Genomic DNA, 19,820 nt, shown 5'->3' with positions numbered 1-19,820 from the left:
AGGGGAACAAGAGCTGGCTTTCTTTCTGTCCACCCTGGGGGCACCAGGCTGCAGCCCCCACCCCTGCTCACCTCCCTCGGAGCCCCCAGGCCGCTGGAGGGGGTGGGAGCAGGGGGCTCACGGCTGCTCCAGCTTCTCCACCCGCCCAGTTCCAGGGCCTGTCTTCCTCTGCAAAGTGCTGGCTCCCGGCAGGAGACCCGGCGCCGGCAGCGCACAGCAGCCGCCAGAGCACAACCCGCCCGCGGCCTCAGGCCGCCGCTCCCCTGCCAGGGCGGGGCCAGGAGACGAGGCTCCCAGCCTGCCCGACGTGCGAAGCCACGCCCCTTTCCCGGGGCGTGGGCGGGACTACATCCCTTGACAGGCAGGTAACTTTCCACCGTCGTCCACGTGGTCCGGCCGGACACCAGCCCCTAGGCTCGGATTGGCTGAAGATTTACAGTGTCCTCGCCCATCTCTACAGCGATTGGTCGCTGTTGTGAGCCCGGCACGCCCCCTTCGAGCTCCAGCTCCTCGCTCTGCCCCGGCTTGCAGTTTCCCTGGGCAGACGGCTGGAGCGGGCTGGTACCGTGAGGCTGCTAACCATGATTCTGTGTCCCCCGAGCACGGAGCACCCCCGCGGAAACCAGTGCCAGCGGCTGCAGGGCCAGGTGAGCGCCAGTGCCCCCAGTACCCCCCCCCGCGGAAACCAGTGCCAGCGGCTGCAGGGCCAGGTGAGCGCCAGTGCCCCCAGTACCCCCCCCGCGGAAACCAGTGCCAGCGGCTGCAGGGCCAGGTGAGCGCCAGTGCCCCCAGGATCCCCCCCGCCCCCCCCGTGGAAACCAGTGCCAGCGGCTGCAGGGCCAGGTGAGCGCCAGTGCCCCCAGTACCCCCCCCCGCGGAAACCAGTGCCAGCGGCTGCAGGGCCAGGTGAGCGCCAGTGCCCCCAGTACCCCCCCCCGCGGAAACCAGTGCCAGCGGCTGCAGGGCCAGGTGAGCGCCAGTGCCCCCAGGATCCCCCCCCCCCGCGGAAACCAGGGCCAGCGGCTGCAGGCCAGGTGAGGACGCAGGTCACTTTCCGTCCCAGTCCGGGGTCCCCCCACCCCAATGCACTCACAGCTGTGTAGACCTTCGCGGCCTCCAGTGGCCCCCGCCCCCTTCTCCTGGGCTCATCAGCCCCTGTCCCGGAGGTGGGGGAGTCTGCGCCCAGCCACAGGCCCCTGGGAAAGTTGGGGAAGGAGCCTGGAAGCTGCCGCGGGCACTTTGCCTCGCTGCCCGGGCTCCTGGCCCCGTTCCTCCCAAGGCACCTTTCCTAGCCCCGGGGAGCGCTGGCCGCCGGAGGGAACCGTGTCCTCTCCTGGCCCGCAGCCCGGCCGGCTTCACTGCCTCCGGCCAGCAGGTGCCGGGGCAGGGGCCCGCAGCATCCCCCGAGCCCTGTGCAGGTTCTTTGTCCTGGGATGCTGGATGCTTCGTCCTCCCCATCACTGCCAATCAAAGTTGTTTTTCTCCTTTCCTCCCGCACTTCCCCTGCTGCCCGCCGGGGGCGCTCCGCCTGCGCTGCGGCCGGAGAGGGACAATGGAGCGGGCCGGGCCCGGGCCGGGCGCTCTGCCGGGCCGGGCGCTCTTGCAGGGGCAGAGGCCCCGGGACGTGCTCGCTTCCCTCCGCTGCTGCAGGGGAGTCCCGGGGCCTGGCCCGAGCGCAGTGCCGCCGTTCTGGGGCTCTCCCAGGGCCTGGCTCCGTGGAGCCCCCTCCAGCCTTCAGAGCAAAGTGCGCCCCGTCCCGCTGCAACCCTGCACGGCCTCATGCTGGACTTGCCATTGCCCACGGAGAGGGCCCTGTCTCCTGGCCCTGACAGCAGCCCCCCTGCGCTCTGTATCGGGGGGGCTGTGCGGCGTTCTGCTGAATGTCTGCCTTGGCACCCAGTGGGCGCTGCCGCCCAGCAATGCAGTCGTCTAGAGCCGGACTCTGATGCCTCAGGAACAGTGAGTCTGGTCCTGTGTCTCTGCCTGCCTGCTTACTGCTCAGTCAGCCTTCTCCCCAGGACCTTGGGCATCTGGTGGGGTCTCTTCTAGAGTTCTTCCCTGATGCTGGAAAGGCTCTACTGGAGCCTCCTGGTAGATTGAAATTGTTACGCATGGTAAATGGCTCTAGGAATTTGGGATACCAAATAGCCAGGGGGAGAAGAGGGGAGAAGAAAGCATCTCCAGAGCCACCTGTATGGCCTGGGGTTCCTGGAGTCCTGGGCAGGGGAATTCTCTCTCACTGGAGCCAAGGGGGGTGGGGGTTTGGGGGGAAGAGGACCTCACCGTAGTACCAACAGGACAGGCGCAGAACACGCATTGTTGGGCGGCTCAGTGCCTCCTAAGGAACGCTCTCTGCAGACAGTTATTTACCCTCATCACACCCTTCTCTCTGTGCTGGGTCCCATGCTGAAGTGGGCTGTGAAGTGTTGTGCACTCCCAAGAGGCCCACAGTACCTGAACAGAGCTTACAGGCTTTTCAGCAGCCGGGGGCTCCCCGCTCCCAGCAGCGTACCTGATGTGGGGAGAAGAGAACAAATCCCTTCTGCCCTTGCTTCCTATGCCTGCTCTTGGAAATGACACCCTGGGAAGATGGACATGAGTTGATTTAGGTTTCATTAATATACAGTAACCAGGCTCCACAGGCTTCTTCAAATGGGAACTTGTGGGGAGTGTCTGAATAGCTCCAGTGACTTCCAAACCTCCAAGGTAGGCTGGGCACTTCTGAGTCCGGTGGGGGTGAGGCACCGAGCCCAGAGGGGCAGAAAGCACAGATCCATAGAAAGCGAGTGAGAGCTGTTTGCTGCAGCATGCTGCTTCTCCTGCTGACGGAATGACGTCACTTGGCTTCAGGCTGAGCCAGAACTCAGATCTGTTTTTGGGAGCTCAGCCAGGGAGCTAGTGGGAGGGGACTGAAGGCAGCAATACAGGGGCCAAGCTGCAAGTGCAGTCCTCGGGATTATGGCCTCCGAGCCTGGCAAGTGGGGCCAGAGCATTGTCCCCCAGCTCAAAAATGCACCAAAGCCGACTCTCTTTTGTGTCAGAGCTAACAAATGCTCTTAAGAAAGGGGAAGTTGTGAGGAGGAGAGGGAAAGGCCCACCTAGCCGTGTGGAGCTGAGTAATTTTGCACTGTTGCTCCCCACTATCTCTGGTACAGAGAGCTGCTGGGCAGTAAAGGGGAACAGGAGCTTCTCAAAGAACTGCAGGAAAAGCTGTTTAAGATTTTAAATAGTGAACTGAATCAGGAGAGCCTTGGAATGTATGCCTTACACCAGAACACCTGCCATCCTCCCCATGGCCGGGGAGACACTTCAGACTGCTGCTGCTGTCATCAAACCCTGCTGCATCCCCGAACTGCCATCCTCCCGGCACCTTCGAGGTCGCCCTGGCACTGCCAAGGGAAACTGACTCCTGGAAGATTGAAGAGCTTCTAGGTCACTGTTTAAATGTATCTAATGTTAATACTCCCCTGTATTGATGATTCAGGAATTCAAGGCTGTGTGCACTGGGCATTGTTGCTATGCTATGGGAATCACATGGCTCATCAGCCCCTCTTCTAGTCCGTGTGATAGATGCTCTGAAAAGTCTCTTTTCTCCCTCTGTTTTCGAGCTGTGAGCTGGGAAGGCCGCTGGCTTGACTCTTCCTTGCATGCATCCTGTTCACAGAGGATTGGTCAGTGCTGCTTGACTCAGCTGTTGATTGGCCAACCTCCCCTAGTGTGGAACAGGAAAGCTTGGCTGCTTTGTGCATTTCCATGCTGGACAGCACCTGCCTTGGCAGGACTCCGGCCCCAGGAAGTTTAAACATTTGGAATAGAGGGCAGAGATGTGGTGAACTCAAATGAAGTGGCATCTGGGAACTGGACAAAACTCAGCCCCTGTCCTGAGGAGCTTATAGTCTACAGAACTGGAAACCGACTGACATTCCAAGCTATGTGCTCTAGCGGGGAGGAAGATGTTAATTAGCATTCAGCCTCTGAACTGATGTGAATAACTCAGTGAGAACCCCAGGCTCTTAGATCAGGCACTTGTCAGCCTATCAAAGGGGAGTACAATTTTGGAATGTCCTCTGTTCTGGCTTTGGCAAAAGATTTCTTCTGGGAATGTCAGGGCAGGTGCCCTTAGGCAGGGTTGCAGGGTTCCTATCTTTTATTTATCCTATGTCCCAGGTGTGCTTGCATGCAACCTAGCCTGAGGAGCTAACAAATTTCTCCAGAGCGCAGCTGGAGGTAACCAACCCAGAGAGTTCACACACCCACCATTATGTGTGCATCTTGGTGGCTCCACCTTGGATTTTGCTTTTTACAAGAATGTAATGGGTAAGGCTGGCTAATAAATGAGCTCTGAGGAGGATGGCCATGGGATTGGGAGGATGTTTCCCATGTAGGGCGCAGCATGAGAAAAGGCAGAGTTTGACCTTAGTGCCTGAATTGGGAAGATGGGAGCAAGGGCAAAGATGAAGGTGGGGTGGAATTGTGTAGGTCCCTGAAGGTGGGAGTGCAGAGTTGAAATGTGACACAGATGGTGAAAAGAATCCAAGGTAAGGGTCTGGGGAGAGAGCTCCAGCTGGAGTGCCGGTGTGAAACTCGGGGAAAGCTGCAGTAGCTGGATGGTACAGGGTTTGGGAGCATGGGTAGAGAGAAAAGAGATGGATTTTGGAGCTGATGGGGAGAATCAACTAAAAGCATGGGTGGGAGTCTGGGACATGCTGACAATGCTGTTGTGGGTGGGGGAGGAGCAGCTCTTGTTTCTATGCTGAGTATGAGCTGGTGCTGGGAGAAGGCCATTTGCAGAGACCATTTCAAGTACAACCTGCGTAGAGGGGCCGGGCCGGATTAGAGAGCGTAACTGAAGCCGGAGAATAGATGAGGTATCCAGGAAGAGGGGATGAGGAAGGCCCCATTGGAGAGGGTTGGGACACTGGAGTACCCTGGGAAGGATGCACAGCAAGGCATCTAACTTGCCTCTGTGTGCTGGTATGGGTATTAGGATCCCAGGTTGGAAGCAGTTTCCTTCTGCACCAAGTAGAAGCGGAGGGAGTAGAGGAGGGATAAGTGCCCCTCCCTCACATCAGTCCGTGTGCTATAATTACCCACGTGTATGACAGCTGGACCCAGCTTGGGAATGTTTCAATCTGCAAAGCCTCAAAATGACCCAGTGAGAGAGACTGCTGCATCCCGTGGTTGGGGCTGCGTTTGTACTTAGAGGGGTTGCCATTGTATGCTGCAAAATCCTTTGCCCAGAAAGGGAGGGAATGCAAAGGCAGAATGGTAAAAGATTTTAATGGCAACCACTTTCTGACTGTGTCAGACTGGCTTTATTTACAAGCCCCAGGACTACTTCCTAAAACACCACCTTGGCCAGCTTCACGGACAATCCAGCCAGCTTCTCCTACCTCTTGCAGGATCACAGCTAACCGGTATTGGAACTGAGCCAAGGGCACTGATGGGTAATGCAGAATAGAATCTGGCTTGCCCTCCTGCGGCCCCACTGACTTCTGCATTTCTAACAGGAGCAAAAACGTGTTTGCTGACAGGTTGGTTTTTTGGAGTGGGGGAGGACCTGGAGATGTGCTGGGAGAAGGCATGTTGAGCAAGATGGGGGCGTTTCTGCTTACTCACTTTCCTGATCATTACTGTCTTCGAATAGCCTCTCAAAAGTCCCACTGTTCAAAGCGAAGCCTGTTCTGTGGCTCGAGGGCAAACTGAATTGAAGCTCCCGCAGTGACTAGATTTCTTCCAGTGCACAGGCAAGAGCGGGCTCCAAAGCTGCACATGCACATGTCTCCAAGAGTGAAATCATTTGCTGGGCCTGTGTTGTTGCCATTGTTCCCCAGCCGAGGCCAGATCTAAGGGGCATGGGTTCTGGGGGGAGGGGGCTAACGCACCCCCTGGTGTGAAGTGGTTTCCATCATGTACAGGGTTTACAGTTTGGGTCAATGGCTCTCAGCACCCGCACTGCACACATTATTCCAGCACCCCTGAAGGGGCACTGTGGATTTTTATAAGAGCAATGATTAAAATTTGATGCATCTCTTTCCTCTGCCCCAAGCCTGGCCACCACTGCAGTGGCTTGTGGGAATCCCTGCTACAGGGGATCCCAAACTCACTGAGGCAGGGTTACAGAGCAGGAGAGAGCCACTCAAAGAGCTCTTGGAGTTATTGTGGATAGTTCCCCAGCGGCTAGAAAGAAGTAAATGGTGGGTAAAGAGCCACCTTACTGCTTGCTTATTCTTCCATATCTAGGCTGATGTGCCCCATCCCCCCCTTGGCCAGCTGCTCTGGGGAGCTGGTGAGGTAGTGGCAAGGCACGGCAGCCTGCAGCAGCAGCTGGAACAATAGGATGTGGCAACTCACAGCGATAACTAGGGGCAACAGCCCAATACTTTCCTAGGCCTTTGTGTGTGACAGGAAATTCCTGGTCCCCTATTTGGATATCTTCCCAGGGGGATACAGCCATAGCTTGTCTCAGGTAGCTGCAGAGTTTCACAGGACTCTGAAAGAGTCAACATATATTATTTGATCCCATAACTGCCTGGCAAAGCTGGTCTTCCTCCCCTAAGGAGGCAGAATTCCCCTTGTCTGGTGAGTGCGTGCGCCCAGAAGACTCAGCACAGATTTCTGGCTTGTTGTTCTCCCCTGCTATACGCTGACAAGAGGAGCCAGGCATCTCTCTTATTTATATCTGTTGGGGTTTTGTCCCCCCCCAACCCTGCTGCAGGCCAGGGAGCAAAACTGGGCTCAGATGTTGTTCCGAAAGTATTTGCAAGTGGGTAGCGCTCCCCCTGCCCTCAAAGAGATTGGCCTTGCCTTGTCTCCCCAAAAGGGCAGTACTGTGGCAGGATCACGGGCTTCACTGGGAGCAGAGGTGCAAATGAATTTTCACTTAAGCTTTTGTCACTACTGAGTCTTGCAATACTAACGTACAGGAAAATGAGCTAATGGAAAGACCGTTCAGTTGGGTGACTGGTTGCTGATGCAGTCTGGCTTTTCCATCCCTCAATATTGCTGTCACTCTAACAGTTAAAGAATAACCTTCTAGATCACTTAGAAGCTACATTCCAAGCTTTTGGACAAGCATAGGTTTATAGACCCACCGGTGGCTGAGACAGTGGCTGCTAAAACTGGGTGGGAGTTAAGAGCGGGAAGGGAAAGCAAGGTGGAAGCTGGAATGACGGAATTTTTAATCCGTCTTCAATCTCATTAGCCCTAAGGCTAAAAACACACAGGCTAGCTAGAAAACAATGGCTTGGGGGGTTCACTTCTAGCTCAGTGGTCCCTTGGCTAACTTCAGGCACTCACTGCAGTATCACTCTAAGAGCTCTGGCCTACTCACCGCAAACGGGGCTGCCTTATTGATCCCCTTTCCATGGGGCCTACAGCTGAGAATACCACTGACTGTGGGGAGAAAAACACTTGCTGTCTGTTCCTGCCCAGCAGTGCCAGTTTGCGATTGGAGAGCAGCTGCTGTCCCAGGAGGTTCTAGCTGCTATGGTGGGGGCAGCAAGAGAGTAGAATAAACTTCTTAGGGAAGATGCTAATCTAGCACCAGGATGGGGAGAGAACTAACTTTTCCGCAGTGCCCCTGTACTAGACTGAACAGATAGGCCTGTCTTCTCCAGGCGAGTGTCTACCTAGGATAGGTAACAAGCTTGTACTCTTGGTTTGCTGCAGCTGAGAGTGTGCTGCCTGGATTCCTGTATAGGACCCAATCCTCCCACCTACAGGAGCCCTGACGCTCAGCACAAGCTGGAAACATGACTCTGACCAACAGGTTAGAATGCACTGCTTGGGCCCCTCTGCATTGCTCCTCCTCCCCTCCCTTGGCTGGCCTGGGACTGGCTCTGTAAGCAGAAGGGAACAAACCAGTAGTCAGGTGGTCTTCATGCCAAACTACCTGTGAAGACCAGAGAGAGCTGGGGGTTGGAAGTGGGGAAGGGGGCAGGGGGCAAGTGCCTGCTTTCTTTATCTAGCATGTATGTCCTCTGTTGCTTTCTGCTGTTCTGATCACACATCATCCTTATAAGGACCAGGAGTGTGTGTTGGCCTTCCTGAGGCTTCACCTCCTGGCCAGAGAGAATAACTCCAAGGCCTGCAGCGGCCTTGGTGGGGCAGGGGCTGTCTGGAGCTGACGAGCACTATGGGCTGAGTGAGTGTAAGCTCACAGTTTTGCGGGAGAGGGCTGGGGAGAGAAACATCTCAGTGTTGATCTCTTCACTGCATTAACTGTGCGAGTCGGTCTTGCCAAAAGAGCAAGCTCTCAGGCAGGTTCTGGTTGAGGAGTGGCTTCCTCTTTAAACTCCCTAATGGGTCCTGTTGCTGCATGTAGCCAAGGGGGCTTGCAGAAGGGGGTGACTGGGGGAGGAGTGCTTAATTGCTAACCAAAAAAGGTGAGAGGTTATGCCTGTCTTCAGACTCCCACAGTAAAAGTAGGTGTGCCTCTCGCTTGTTGGGGTGAGTGACCATGGTGACCAGATGCCGTGGTAACAAGGAACATAAAGAAACCCTTGGCCAGAAGCTCTTGCTGTAAGAGGATAATGGGGTTCATGTGCATTGCCCTGTAGTCCCTGACCTTCTCCCATACAATTGGACTCATCACTGGAATGACACAGCTGGGCACTGGCTCCTCTGCAAACTGTCTGTGGCCACGTTCCCCTGCAGGGAGGGGAAATCCTAGGACACCACTGTTTGTACTCTCAACTCGCTGCTCTGAGGAGGTGTGGGCCCTCCCGCCAGTATTGAGCGAGCTGGATATTCCCTGCCTCCAGCATTCTTCTCAAAAGGATGCAAAAGGAGCTGAGTCACTACTCTTGAATGGGACTGTTGGCCCCACAGGTGCTCCCGTTCTCCTGACACAAGCCGGAGGCCCAGAGGCACTAGCCATCCCTAGAAAGCCAGACCGGCACAGGAGCGCTGCTTCCAAGATTTTGAGGGCGCTTTCTGAGTAGGGATAAAGGCCTTGTGCACTGAAATGGAAAAGCCCTATTGAATCCCTCTTGTTCCAGCCCCATGGGGCAGAAGCAAGATTACTCCTATTCTCCAGAGCTTCATCCACTATTCGAGCCCCAAGCGGTGGTGCTTCCAGCCCTTTCCGTGGGGAGACTGCTCCACACACTAACTGGACATGACTCAGGCAGCTTCCAGTTTAACAAGAGGGTAAAGTCATGCCTGTTACAAACGAGCTCCCCGCTTTGTAGCCAGTATTGGCCTCCGGTTTCAGCCTTGCTTTGAACCCCAAACCCAGCATGGCAGTCTCTGACCAGAGAAATGGCTGTTGTCCAAACCCCTGGCCTTCCCTTTAGTGGGCTTGGGTCAAGGACCGTATAGGAAGAATCTGCCCCGAAACAAGGGAACCTCAGCTTCCCCTTTGTGACATTTACTGCTTAGCTCTCTTAGCCATGGGCGTGCTTACAAGGGCCAACTGCTGCGATGCTGGGACTGGTGCTATTTCAGCCTCTCTCAGCTCTCCAGCAGACTCCAAGCCCCCAAGTGAAAGCCAGCTCCTGCTGGAGTGGGCCCACTCTAATACTGGGCCTCTGTCTCCCTCAGGTAGTGAAGATGACCAGTAGCGACCAAGAGCGTCCACAGTTCCTGTTTGTGAAAGCTCTGGCCAGCCGGGGGCGCCTGGAGGCAGTGACACAACAGATGGGCTACCACCCGCAGTACCTGGACAGCTTCCTCAAGATGCAGCACTACCTGCTTCACATGGACGGCCCACTGCCGTTTGCCTGCAGACACTACATCGCCATCATGGTACGTGCCAAACCCTCGCTTCTTGGAAAGCAGCTGAAGTAAAGGCCTCCTTCCTGGCCATATGGCAACAGCCTGCCAGGGCATAACGGTAGCCTGCGGAGCCCTCAGTCCTTAGCTTGGCTGATGCCCAGTGTCTAGTACCTCCCACGTCTCCATAGGAAGCTCAGTGATGGGGGAGGCAAGGGTGAGCTCTGCCCTCGGTCGCCATTATTCTGTGCTGCCAGAGTCTGGGGTCACCTCTCCCTGCTGAAGGCCTCAGTTAGGTTCTGTGTCTGCGTCCCTCTGTAGGAGTTTGGAATATCCTTTGTGGCTTGGCCCTAGCCAGACTCCAAAGCTTCTCGTTGGGTGCGTGGCCTTGGACTTCATGCTCAGCTGGAGTCTTCAGAAAGTTGCTCGTGCTGGTTATCTGGGTGGGGCCCCTGGCCCTGTGGATACTGCACTGTCCTCTGGAGAAGCTGCTAGGGCCGTGCTTCATGCACTCAGGGTCTGAGTTGCTCTTGCAGGCAGCTGCTCGGCACCAGTGCTGGTATCTGGTGAATCTGCACATGCTGCAGTTCCTGCGAGTGGGGGGAGATCCCCAGTGGCTGCGGGGCCTGGACTTCATCCCTCCCAAACTCCGCAATCTTAATGAGATCAACAAGATCCTGGCTCATCGGCCTTGGCTCATCAGCAAGGAACACATCGAGGTAACTGCACGTGGGACATGGATGTGAAGAGTCTGGGTGTGGGCTGATGGGCGGGATTACAGAGACGGGAATGAGAAGGGAACATAGGGCTGAGAGCTGCCCACTCCTCCCATCATGCACGGCCCCCTGGGCAGATTCCTTCGAGAGGGGGCCTTGCATGAAGAGGTAGGAGACCTTGGGTGAATCACTTGATGGATGGGGCAGCCAGTAACCCAGTCTGTTTTCTTGCTGTGCTATCAGTCTCTGTCTGACCTACCCCACAGAAGCTGCTGAAGATCAGTGAGCAGAGCTGGTCTCTGGCAGAGCTGGTCCACGCTGTTGTCCTCGTGGCGCATTACCATGCTCTTGCCAGCTTTGTCTTTGGTTGTGGCTGTGAGCTGGAGTGGCTGGATGGCAGGAGCATACTGAAGTCAACGTTGCCAGGGAACCAGTGTTTCTGTGAGTCCGCCAGTGGGAACAGCTGTAATCTGGAGTTGCTGCGCATCAACCGCAAACGGGTGAGCCACCAAGGATTTAACTTTCCCAGCGGCCAGGGGGCCAGCAGAACGAGGACTGCTGGCTGATTAAGAGTTGTGTAATGTCTTCCCACACAGTCTCTGGATTCCTGTGTGGAGCTGGAATCACTCCGGGAACGTATCCAGAGGATCCACCTGGAGAGTGAGGGCCGAGAGGAAATGAGGCCACCGCAACAAGACAGAGAGGAAGGTAATCCAAAGGGACAGGCTGGAGATCTGACACCACAGAGGTCTCCGCCAGGAGAAGGGCAAGCCCCCAATTTAGGCCTGTCCCTGTAGAGGCTGCAGGTGCCACCCAGGACTCTCCTCTCTTTGTAGGACTAGAAGGATGTACTACAAAGAATTACCTCCAAGCTCCTTGCAAAGCAGAGTATCTGGTGGGGGCTGCAGGAGTATAGAATTGGGGGTTTGTGTCCTTAACACTGGCTAATTCACACCCTTCCAGATCATTGGAGAGGACTGATGATGTTTTCCAGGACCATAAAGAGTAGGAATAGCAGAGGAAATCACAAATGTGCCTGTAGGGAACCTGCGAAGTAATGATGCTGAAGAGACCTCTTTCCCCAAGGGAGGGAAAGGAAGTGCCATTGATTCGTCTATTTCAAAAGTGAAGAAAGCCCCAGGGAACGTTGTAAGAATCCTTTTTGCCCTGGGAGAATGGTTTAGATGGGATGTAACACTCATGAAACACATACCAGAGCGCTTGGCTGCGATTGACTCTTAGCTGGCTCTGCAAGCTCAGAGGGGCAGTAATGCTGTGGGGGGTTGGGATTCCATGCCCCAGGAGATCTCTCTGGAGGGAGACCATGCCCCTTGCTGCTGAATGCTGCAGAGAAGCAGCATAAACTTGTGGCAGATCTGTTGTAATCTCCCCTGTGGGTGGCGGTGGGCTCTTTTTCCCTCAGATTTTGATGGGGAAATCGTCAGAGCCACAGATCTCTCCTGCTATGTGCAGGACCCTGATTTTGGATACCAGGACTTTGCCAGGCGAGATGAAGATCAGACCCAGATATTTAGAGTCCAGGTGAGTGTTTTGCTCTCTTTTTATGGGGTGACCCTGGAAGGCAGGAGCAGAGTCTGGGCCCAGGGTCTCTGTCCATGTCAACAGTAGGGTGACAGCATGCCGTGCAGCTGCGCTTGGCTCACATGCCTTAGACTAAAACAGCAGCATCCACAGGGGGCCATGTAAACCAGAGTGAGAGAGGGCTACACCAGCCACTGTCCTGGTGCGGCGTCACTCTGAAAAGTGACTGTCAAGATGCCCCATCTTACAAGAAGCAGGTTGTGGAGAAAGATGAGTCAGAACTACTGACCTTGGGGACAGATGAGCATTCTGCTGTTGCAGATCCAGCACAGCTCTGGGGGAGGAGCCAGATTCTGTTCAGCAACAGCTTTGTCACCAAAGTTCCAATAGCAGGATCAGATGTCCTCTTGCACCTGGACAACTCCACTAGAGGCTGCTGGCAAAGCAGGAAAACCTCTTGCTGTCCTGATTCCAGCAAGAGCTTGCCCTGTCTGAGACATAAGAGACACGGACACACACCGCTTTCAGCCTTGGTGGCTTTTCCACTGGCTCATTTCATGGGACACCTGCGCTGAGTTCCCTCTCTGGCGCTGAAGGCATCTTGCTCTGTTTGGCAGGATTACTCCTGGGAAGACCATGGATTCTCATTGGTAAACAGACTCTACTCTGACGTTGGCCACCTCCTGGATGAGAAGTTCCGAACAGTTGACGGTCTCCAGAGCAATGCCATGGCCAAGCGGCAAGGCTGTGAATCTTCTGTCTTCAAACGGGGCATCTGGAACTATATCCACTGCATGTTTGGAATCAGGTATCCCAGCCCTACAGGGCCAGGGGGAAGGGTCTCAGTGCAAGGCCTACATGGGGTTGTCACTGGAGAAAATCTAACTCGTAGCATATGTGTGAACCGTCTGGGAGGGGAGCTTGGCCTGAGAAATGGGGACATTACAGCTATCTCTGTTCCCCAACCTTCTGGGACATCTTCCAGGCTGGTTAAGAGAGTCAGTGAGGAATTAAACAGGGATAGATTGACATGAGCCTTCACACCTGGCGGAGCTTTGGGATGATGGGGTTGCCCATGGTGCTCCCCCCAACCCCTTCTCAGGATGTTGTGTGGGAGTGGCTCAGGTATGGTTTACGTTAGGTAGCAGCAGAATTATTTTGCTATACCCTCGCTTTTTACCAGCCATAAGAGTGAGCGGGGTGGGGAGCGGGGGAAAGGGGCGGCTTGGGGAGAAGGGGTGACATGGGGGCGGGGCCATGTTTTTGGTACCAGTGGCGCGCCCCCCACCCCCTTTTAGGGAGCTTCCATTGCCCCTGAACCAAGGTGTTGTGTTACATCTCCAGCTGTCAGCTACTGCCACTCCTGTATGTAAGCCTAGTGCCTCCAGATCCGTGAGCAGCAGGGGCATGATACAAGCGGTCACTCCAGCTCCTCTGGCTGCTATCCTGATCCCAGAGAAGGTTGTGGCAGGTGGGCACATGGAAGCTGGTTCTCACTGGAACTCTTCCCACAGGTACGACGACTATGATTACGCAGAAGTGAATCACTTTCTGGAGCGGATGCTCAAAGTTTACATTAAAACTGTGACTTGTTACCCAGAGAAGACTAACCCAGAAATGTTCAGCCGGTTCTGGAAGCAGTTCAAGCACAGTGAAAAGGTACAGGGGATCAGAGGAGAGCATGGCACATCTAATATCTCCATGTAGTCTATTTGGCCAGTTTTTGGAGCCAGCAGTGCTTCAAGGGAAGCTTGTGCAGCTGTTGGGTTGAGCCCAATGGCGGGAAGGGATCAGAGCTGGCGCACAAGGTCCTTCCTTCAAACCAAAGAGGTGTCGGGGAGGATCCAGGGAACACAGGACTTGGGTGCTCCTGTGGGGCTGGAACTGGGTATCAGGGAGTGAGACTTTTGGAGGCCTCGTCACTGATGGAGCTGCAAGCAATCTTGGGACGCTAGTTGTGCTCTGCTGTACTGTGACCTGTGCTGAGCTGCGCAATGTTGAACAGCTGCAGTCACCCGGGAGAAGCAAAGCCTCTGCATATGGTCCATGTCTACCCTGAAGGGCAGAATTGTTCTCAGCACCAGTCTTGCTTGCAAGGCGCATGTGAGGAGTAGCTGCTCTCCTACTGGAGTGAGCCTCTATGGGAGGCTCTGGCAGACAGGGCCCCCTGACTACCACATCCTCTGTAGTTGCTCCTGCAGAGATGACAGCAGGCTGTGGGTGGGAGGGAACTTGTGGTCTAATAAAACCCCCAGAACAGTTGAATCCACGGGGCCATGAAGTCCATACAGGGCTTGGTCTGGATCTACTTGAACATCCCTCCCTCTCACAGCTTCTCCAGTGCAGGCAGCTCATAGCTCTGCAGCATTAGCAGATCTCTAGCCTTGCAAATCCATCCTCTCCACACAGGCTGACTGACTCCCTGCCCAGGCCAGAAGGACTCCATTAGCATTTAAACACTGGGCGTGAAGGGCTCAGTGCCCTGGGGCTGCCCCCTCTAGACATGCCCCGACAGTCGTGCTCACAGGTCAGTGCGCTGAGCGAACTGTACCAAGCCTAAGCCTGTCTTTTGCTCCCTCAGGTCCACGTGAACCTTCTCATCCTGGAAGCCAGAATGCAAGCTGAGCTCCTGTATGCACTGCGAGCAATTACCCAGTATATGATCTCCTAGAGAGCAGGGATGGCTGGGTTATGGCAGGGGTGGCGCACACATCCCTACCTCTCCATGGACTCCATACTTGAACCATCGGGCTGGAACTGACTGCGATGGGTTTCTCTAACGTACTTGACTATTCTGTTTCTATGGGGCACGATGAGTGACCTTGTTATGTGCAATTACCAAGCTGTGAGGCAACTCCGTGTTGCTGTGATCTCGGTGTGAAGCTGGAGACGCGAATGTGTCCATGGCAGACTCCCAAAGACTTGGAGCAGGGAGGGAAGGATGGGCAGATTGAGGGCATGTCTCTCTTTGAAGAGATGGGCTCTAACCATCCACAGTGGAAGCCCCTTCTCCCAAGCAGCACAAGGAGCCTGTCCATGGGGGCAGCCCAGTGCAGGATCCTGTGTGCGTTCCAGCCCTGGGGCAGAGCAGCAAGCTTGCTTCCTTTCCAGCACTGCAGTAGCATCACACTGGGCATGGCTGGCTGGTCAGAAGCAGCAGCTGTGGGGTGATGAAGCTTACTGTGGAGTATCACAATTGGTGGGGTGGCTTGTGGGTGTGTTCTGAAACTCCTTTAGTCACAGGAGCAGAAGGGAGGAGCACTGGTTATGACCCAGGTTCTCAGAGATGAGCAGATCCTCCCGCTCCCCAGCACAGTACTGGAGGGAAACCAGCCTCCTGCATATGCTCCTGGCCATGCTGCCAACCTCCCGGCAGCACCATGCTGAGTACAGGTCAAGCTGTGGCACTCCTGAGGAGGTGCAGTGATCAACATGCTGAATTCTCCCAGGGACAGGCTCTTGCCCCCAGCTCCTGGAGGTGGCTGCTTGGAATGTTTCACTTCTATAGAGCTGGGCTCTTGGACCTGCATCCCACCCACTGGGTCTCCTATTGAGCCCCCCTTTCTACAGAAAGCCCAGGGGGGTCATTGTATCCAAACATGAGCTGGGTCCTAGCCAATGCTGCACTAGCCTTGGGACGGGTCACTTGCTGCTCAGTATTGCCATGTGGGCCATGGGCCTGTTTGCTCTTGATAGGCCAGGTCAACTGGAACTGCCTCAATCACCTCCTGTTATGGGGATGGCAGCCCTAGGACTGCAGCAGCTCCAGACTGACCAGCCTCCACCCACCAGTTATGATGCACACATGGGCCTGCACCTCATTCTCTTTGCCACGGGCAAGATCCATATGCTGCAGCACTCTTCGTGACCCTGGGAGGGACTGAGGAGTAACAACCTGCCCTACCCGTTACCGCTCTGGCTGGAGGAGAGAATGCTGTGCTGGGCCCCCAGCCTTGGCTCAGTGGCTGGCCCAGCTTCAGAGGGAGATTCAGGTAAGGGCTGTGTACAGAGGCCCCTTCTCCAAAGAGCTTTTTTGGGGCATGAGGACACAGCTGGGACCTTCCTAGTAACTGGAGTCTGGAGGGGCAGGGACTGGGAGGCCAGTGTGAGGTCAACCTGGTTACTTGTGTAGAGAGAACGTTATGTGTGGAAGCTACAGAAAAAGCCTATTTTTGCTATAAATATAATTATGTTTGACACAATCTGCACCTGGCTTATCTCTCTTCAGGGGAAGGGGAGCTTCACTTGCCCTGGCTGGAGAGCTAACCCTTGTACAAGTGTGCTGTGGTCCATCTGCTCTGGTGGCAGGCAGGGCCGAGCTGCACTGGCATAGCTGGGGAGAGGCTTGTGCAGTGGCTTTCTACAGTAGGTCTGGTCATCTGTGTGCTGCAGTACCTGCATTCCTGAAGTCTCCTAGCTTTGCCTGAGCCCCTGGAGATGCAGCAGTGCTGTATGGGCTCCATAGCTAGTCAGGACAGAGGGTACTCCTCTCTCCCCTCTCGTGTCCTTTGGTTCCACGGCAATAGGAGCCGATGAACTGTCCCTCCTCGTAAATGAGACTGCTAGCCCTGCTGCTCTGGCCATCTCCTCCCTCCCACAGCAGCACTTCTTCCCTTGCTGTCCAAAACAGCTCTGGCATCTTGCAGTGCTCTGCTCAACAGTGCCCAGGGAGTTTGACTCGGACGTGAAAAGGGTTAACTGAACCTACGGGACTTCACTGCAAGAAAGGAGCAATACTGCCATAGGTGAGTGTGTGTGTGGGTAATGGGGGGTGCTGGGTAACCTTAACCTCACCTCCCACCACATAGGTTACAGGACAGGAGTGAGTTTAAGGCTTCACTCCTGCCAGGGCAGCCTGCCTTCAAAGAAGGTGGGTGGGCAAGTGAGTTGTTCTGGATCCCTGGAACAGCACAAGCCAGGCAAACATTTCAGCAGGAGGCTTTCTGAAAAGACAGAGCCAAAGCTGTGCAGGGACTGATGACAATGTGGAAGCAGCTGCTTCTTTCCTATGCTGATTATCTACCCTTTGGGCCAGACAAGCTGTAAGATGTAAACCAAGCAGATCCCACTGGATTCGATCACTTCTGAACAGAACTGGGAGAAGGGGCGGGGAAGAGGGGTTTTGGTTTTTTTGGCAGTGTAGGTGCTGAAAAACAGCAGTTTTGGTCAACCTTAAACTATTTGCAAATATGTCTAATTTGCCAAATAGTTTTGACTGAAGTGGAAAAACTCTGTTTCTGGAAACTTCAGCTCTCTGCACAGTAGCAGCCCAGCCCAGCCCAAAAGGCGAACAGTGCTAGGGCCTATTAGGAAAGGGACAGAAATCCATGATGCACCCACACCTTGAATACTCTGTCCAGTTCTGGTCGCCCCATCTCTGAAAAGGTACAGAGAAGGGCAACAAAGATGATCAAGGGTATGGAAAGGCTTCCATGTGAGGAGAGACTACAATGACCAGTTCAGTTCAGTTTAGAAAAGAGATTAAGGGGTATATAATACAGATGTGTAAAAAATGAACAGAGAAGTTTTATATACCATCTCCCACAATACAAAAACCAGGGGTCACCCAATTTAATAGGCAGCAGCCTTAATGCAAACATGAGGCAGTACATTTAGACACCATGCACACGTAACCTGTGGAACCCATAGCCAGGGGATGTTGTGATGGCCAAAAGTATTAACTGGGCTAAAAAAAAAAAAAAAAAGATAAATTCATGGAAGATAAATCCAGTAATGGCTATTGACTAATACAGTCAGAGATGTGACCCTAAACCTCTGACTGCCAGGAGCTCGGAGGAGAAGACAGGTGGCTCATTCCTATTGCCCTCGTCTATGTGCTCCCCGTGAAGGCCTGGTACTGGCTCCTGTCAGACAGAACCCTCGATGGACCATTGGTCTAACCCAGCATAGCTAGTCTCATGTTGCTGTTTCAGTAATGTCAACTTTTTTATTTGCCCTGAAGCTTTTCAATGCAGGGCATTTGTCAGAAAAACGATGCTGGAGCTCTCTCATCACCTTTAACTCTGAGGTGGGGGTCCATGCTGGCAACTTGTAACAGTCATTAGCCCAGAGGAGTGAGTGATGTAGCCTGGAGGATAGACTTGCCTAGGATCTGGGAGACTCAAGCTCACAGTAGCATTAAACTGTTTCATCAGGCTAGACTGAGAAACACCCCAAGGGCACTAAGGCACTCCCACGATGCAGGAGCCCCAAGTTCAAATGCCTTGTGTACATCAGCCAGAAGGTAAAATTGACCCTGGGTCTTCTGTAGCCTAGGAGCATAAAAAAACCATGGTTCTAAGAGAGGTCCTCTTCTTCTCCCCACATCATGGTTTTTTGAATCTAGTCCTTTGCTGATAATACATGAAATCAACATGAAAGTTTCAGGTTGAAACAAAATGTTTCATGTTGACCCACCTCTAAATATTGACATTTATTTGCTGTAAATCTCTGAAAAATTGCCATTTTAGTTTGACATGAATTTTTTTTTTCATTACTAGTGGAGGGGGAAAAAATACACAGCTCTACTTCTAGCTCTGAAGCTACAATTAACAAACCCAACTTCTGTGGGACTCAATTGGTTACTAAAGCTGTGTCCACACTGCCACTTTTGGCGCTAAAACTTTAGTCATTCAGGGGTGTGAAAAAACACTCCTCTGAGTGACAAGTTTTAGTGCAGGAAAGCACCAGTATAGACCATGCTTTATCGCCAGGAGCCGCGTTCCCGGCGATAAAGCTACCACAGCTTGTGCGGGGTGGGTTTTTTTTAATCACCGGGAGAGCTCTCCCCCGGTGATAAAGCGTGTCTACACTGACCATGTTTCAGCATAGCAGCCGCGTTAGTCTGCATTCGCAAAAAGAAAAGGAGGACTTGTGGCACCTGAGAGACTAACCAATTTATTTGAGCATGAGCTTTTGTGAGCTACAGCTCACTTCATCGGATGCATTCAGTGTAAAATATCCGATGAAGTGAGCTGTAGCTCACAAAAGCTTATACTCAAATAAATTGGTTAGTCTCTCAGGTGCCACAAGTCCTCCTTTTCTTTTTGCACTGACCATGTCATAGCATGGCCGCAGCAGCACTGTAACGTGGGCAGTGTAGACATACCCTAAGTGGCTCTGGCAGTATTTTAAATGCCCAAGCACTCAGCTTAGCCTGCTTTTTTGTTCACCATGAGGTGCTCGGAGGCTTGAAGATATTAGCATAGTCACTCATTACCATCAGAGCAAGAGATGAGCAATGTCTCTACTTTTGCCCCATTAACAGTGGCCCTCCTGTTAGTCAGAGGGAAGGCAAGGTTCCACCATGTTTCTATTGCCCTACGGCGTTACAAAAGGCTGGGGCAACCTTCCCTACTTCCAAGGACCTGACTCAACCTCTCTAACATATTCAGATTCTCTCATCTGAAGAGGGAAAAGTTTAAGGTAATGGGCTTGTACTTTCCTTGAACCAGCAACTGTGGATTTAATCTGAGCTGCCCCAGGACGCTTTCTAGGCTACATGCTGACCACTGATTAAACGGCAAGCATGTGAGTCCCACTTCTGCCTCCTCCTCCTCTAGCAGGAGTGAAGAGCAGTAGCTCCTCTTAACTAAAAGGACAGTGGCAGTTAAAATAGTCACTTCAAATTCCTGGCTCCTGCTGTTTTGTGTAGTCACTAACCTCATTGCAAAGTAGGTAACGAACCCTCCCCTTCTAGTAGGACCAAGTTCCTGCTTGCTTTACACTCATGTCAGGCACCACAGAACCAGACCCCAAGACCTGGCCGTGGCATTCACAGCTCTGAGAAGTCAGTCAGGGAACTTTTGGAATCACTAAGGAGCTGACCCCTTAGTGATTGAAGTT

The 19,820-nt window shown here is 53.8% G+C and overlaps 1 protein-coding gene across 5 annotated transcripts; it reads left to right on the top strand.

The window, feature by feature from the left end:
- The first annotated feature begins 517 nt into the window (after nucleotides 1–517).
- Nucleotides 518–16,206, top strand: LOC141993295 (sestrin-3-like). 5 transcript variants are annotated; one of them, XM_074962813.1, is made up of 10 exons: nucleotides 4,861–5,534; nucleotides 7,672–7,771; nucleotides 9,547–9,750; nucleotides 10,254–10,436; nucleotides 10,700–10,933; nucleotides 11,030–11,141; nucleotides 11,857–11,975; nucleotides 12,593–12,783; nucleotides 13,490–13,634; nucleotides 14,557–16,199. In XM_074962813.1, exons 3-10 carry the CDS (start codon nucleotides 9,556–9,558, stop codon nucleotides 14,644–14,646), a joined length of 1,269 nt encoding a protein of 422 aa, XP_074818914.1. In that variant the 5' UTR covers nucleotides 4,861–5,534; nucleotides 7,672–7,771; nucleotides 9,547–9,555; the 3' UTR covers nucleotides 14,647–16,199. The 5 variants fall into 5 exon arrangements, with proteins under 5 accessions (XP_074818913.1, XP_074818915.1, XP_074818912.1 ...); XM_074962812.1 differs by lacking the exons at nucleotides 4,861–5,534; nucleotides 7,672–7,771 and adding an exon at nucleotides 518–647 and having other exon boundaries at nucleotides 14,557–16,201; XM_074962814.1 differs by lacking the exons at nucleotides 4,861–5,534; nucleotides 7,672–7,771 and adding an exon at nucleotides 943–969 and having other exon boundaries at nucleotides 14,557–16,200.
- Nucleotides 16,207–19,820: the final 3,614 nt, after the last annotated feature.

The sequence above is a fragment of the Natator depressus genome, chromosome 9, assembly GCF_965152275.1.
Source record: "Natator depressus isolate rNatDep1 chromosome 9, rNatDep2.hap1, whole genome shotgun sequence".
In the NCBI taxonomy this organism is placed as follows: domain Eukaryota; kingdom Metazoa; phylum Chordata; order Testudines; family Cheloniidae; genus Natator; species Natator depressus.
This window is presented reverse-complemented; position numbering and strand designations above follow the sequence as displayed.

Bases quoted from the DNA above. Each gene is read 5' to 3' on its own strand.
- LOC141993295 (XM_074962811.1), top strand. From the start codon at position 1,780: ATGCTGGACTTGCCATTGCCCACGGAGAGGGCCCTGTCTCCTGGCCCT. The intron at 9,751-10,253 runs GTACGTGCCAAA...TTGCTCTTGCAG, and splicing joins GACACTACATCGCCATCATG to GCAGCTGCTCGGCACCAGTG. The intron at 11,142-11,856 runs GTAATCCAAAGG...TTTTTCCCTCAG, and splicing joins GCAACAAGACAGAGAGGAAG to ATTTTGATGGGGAAATCGTC.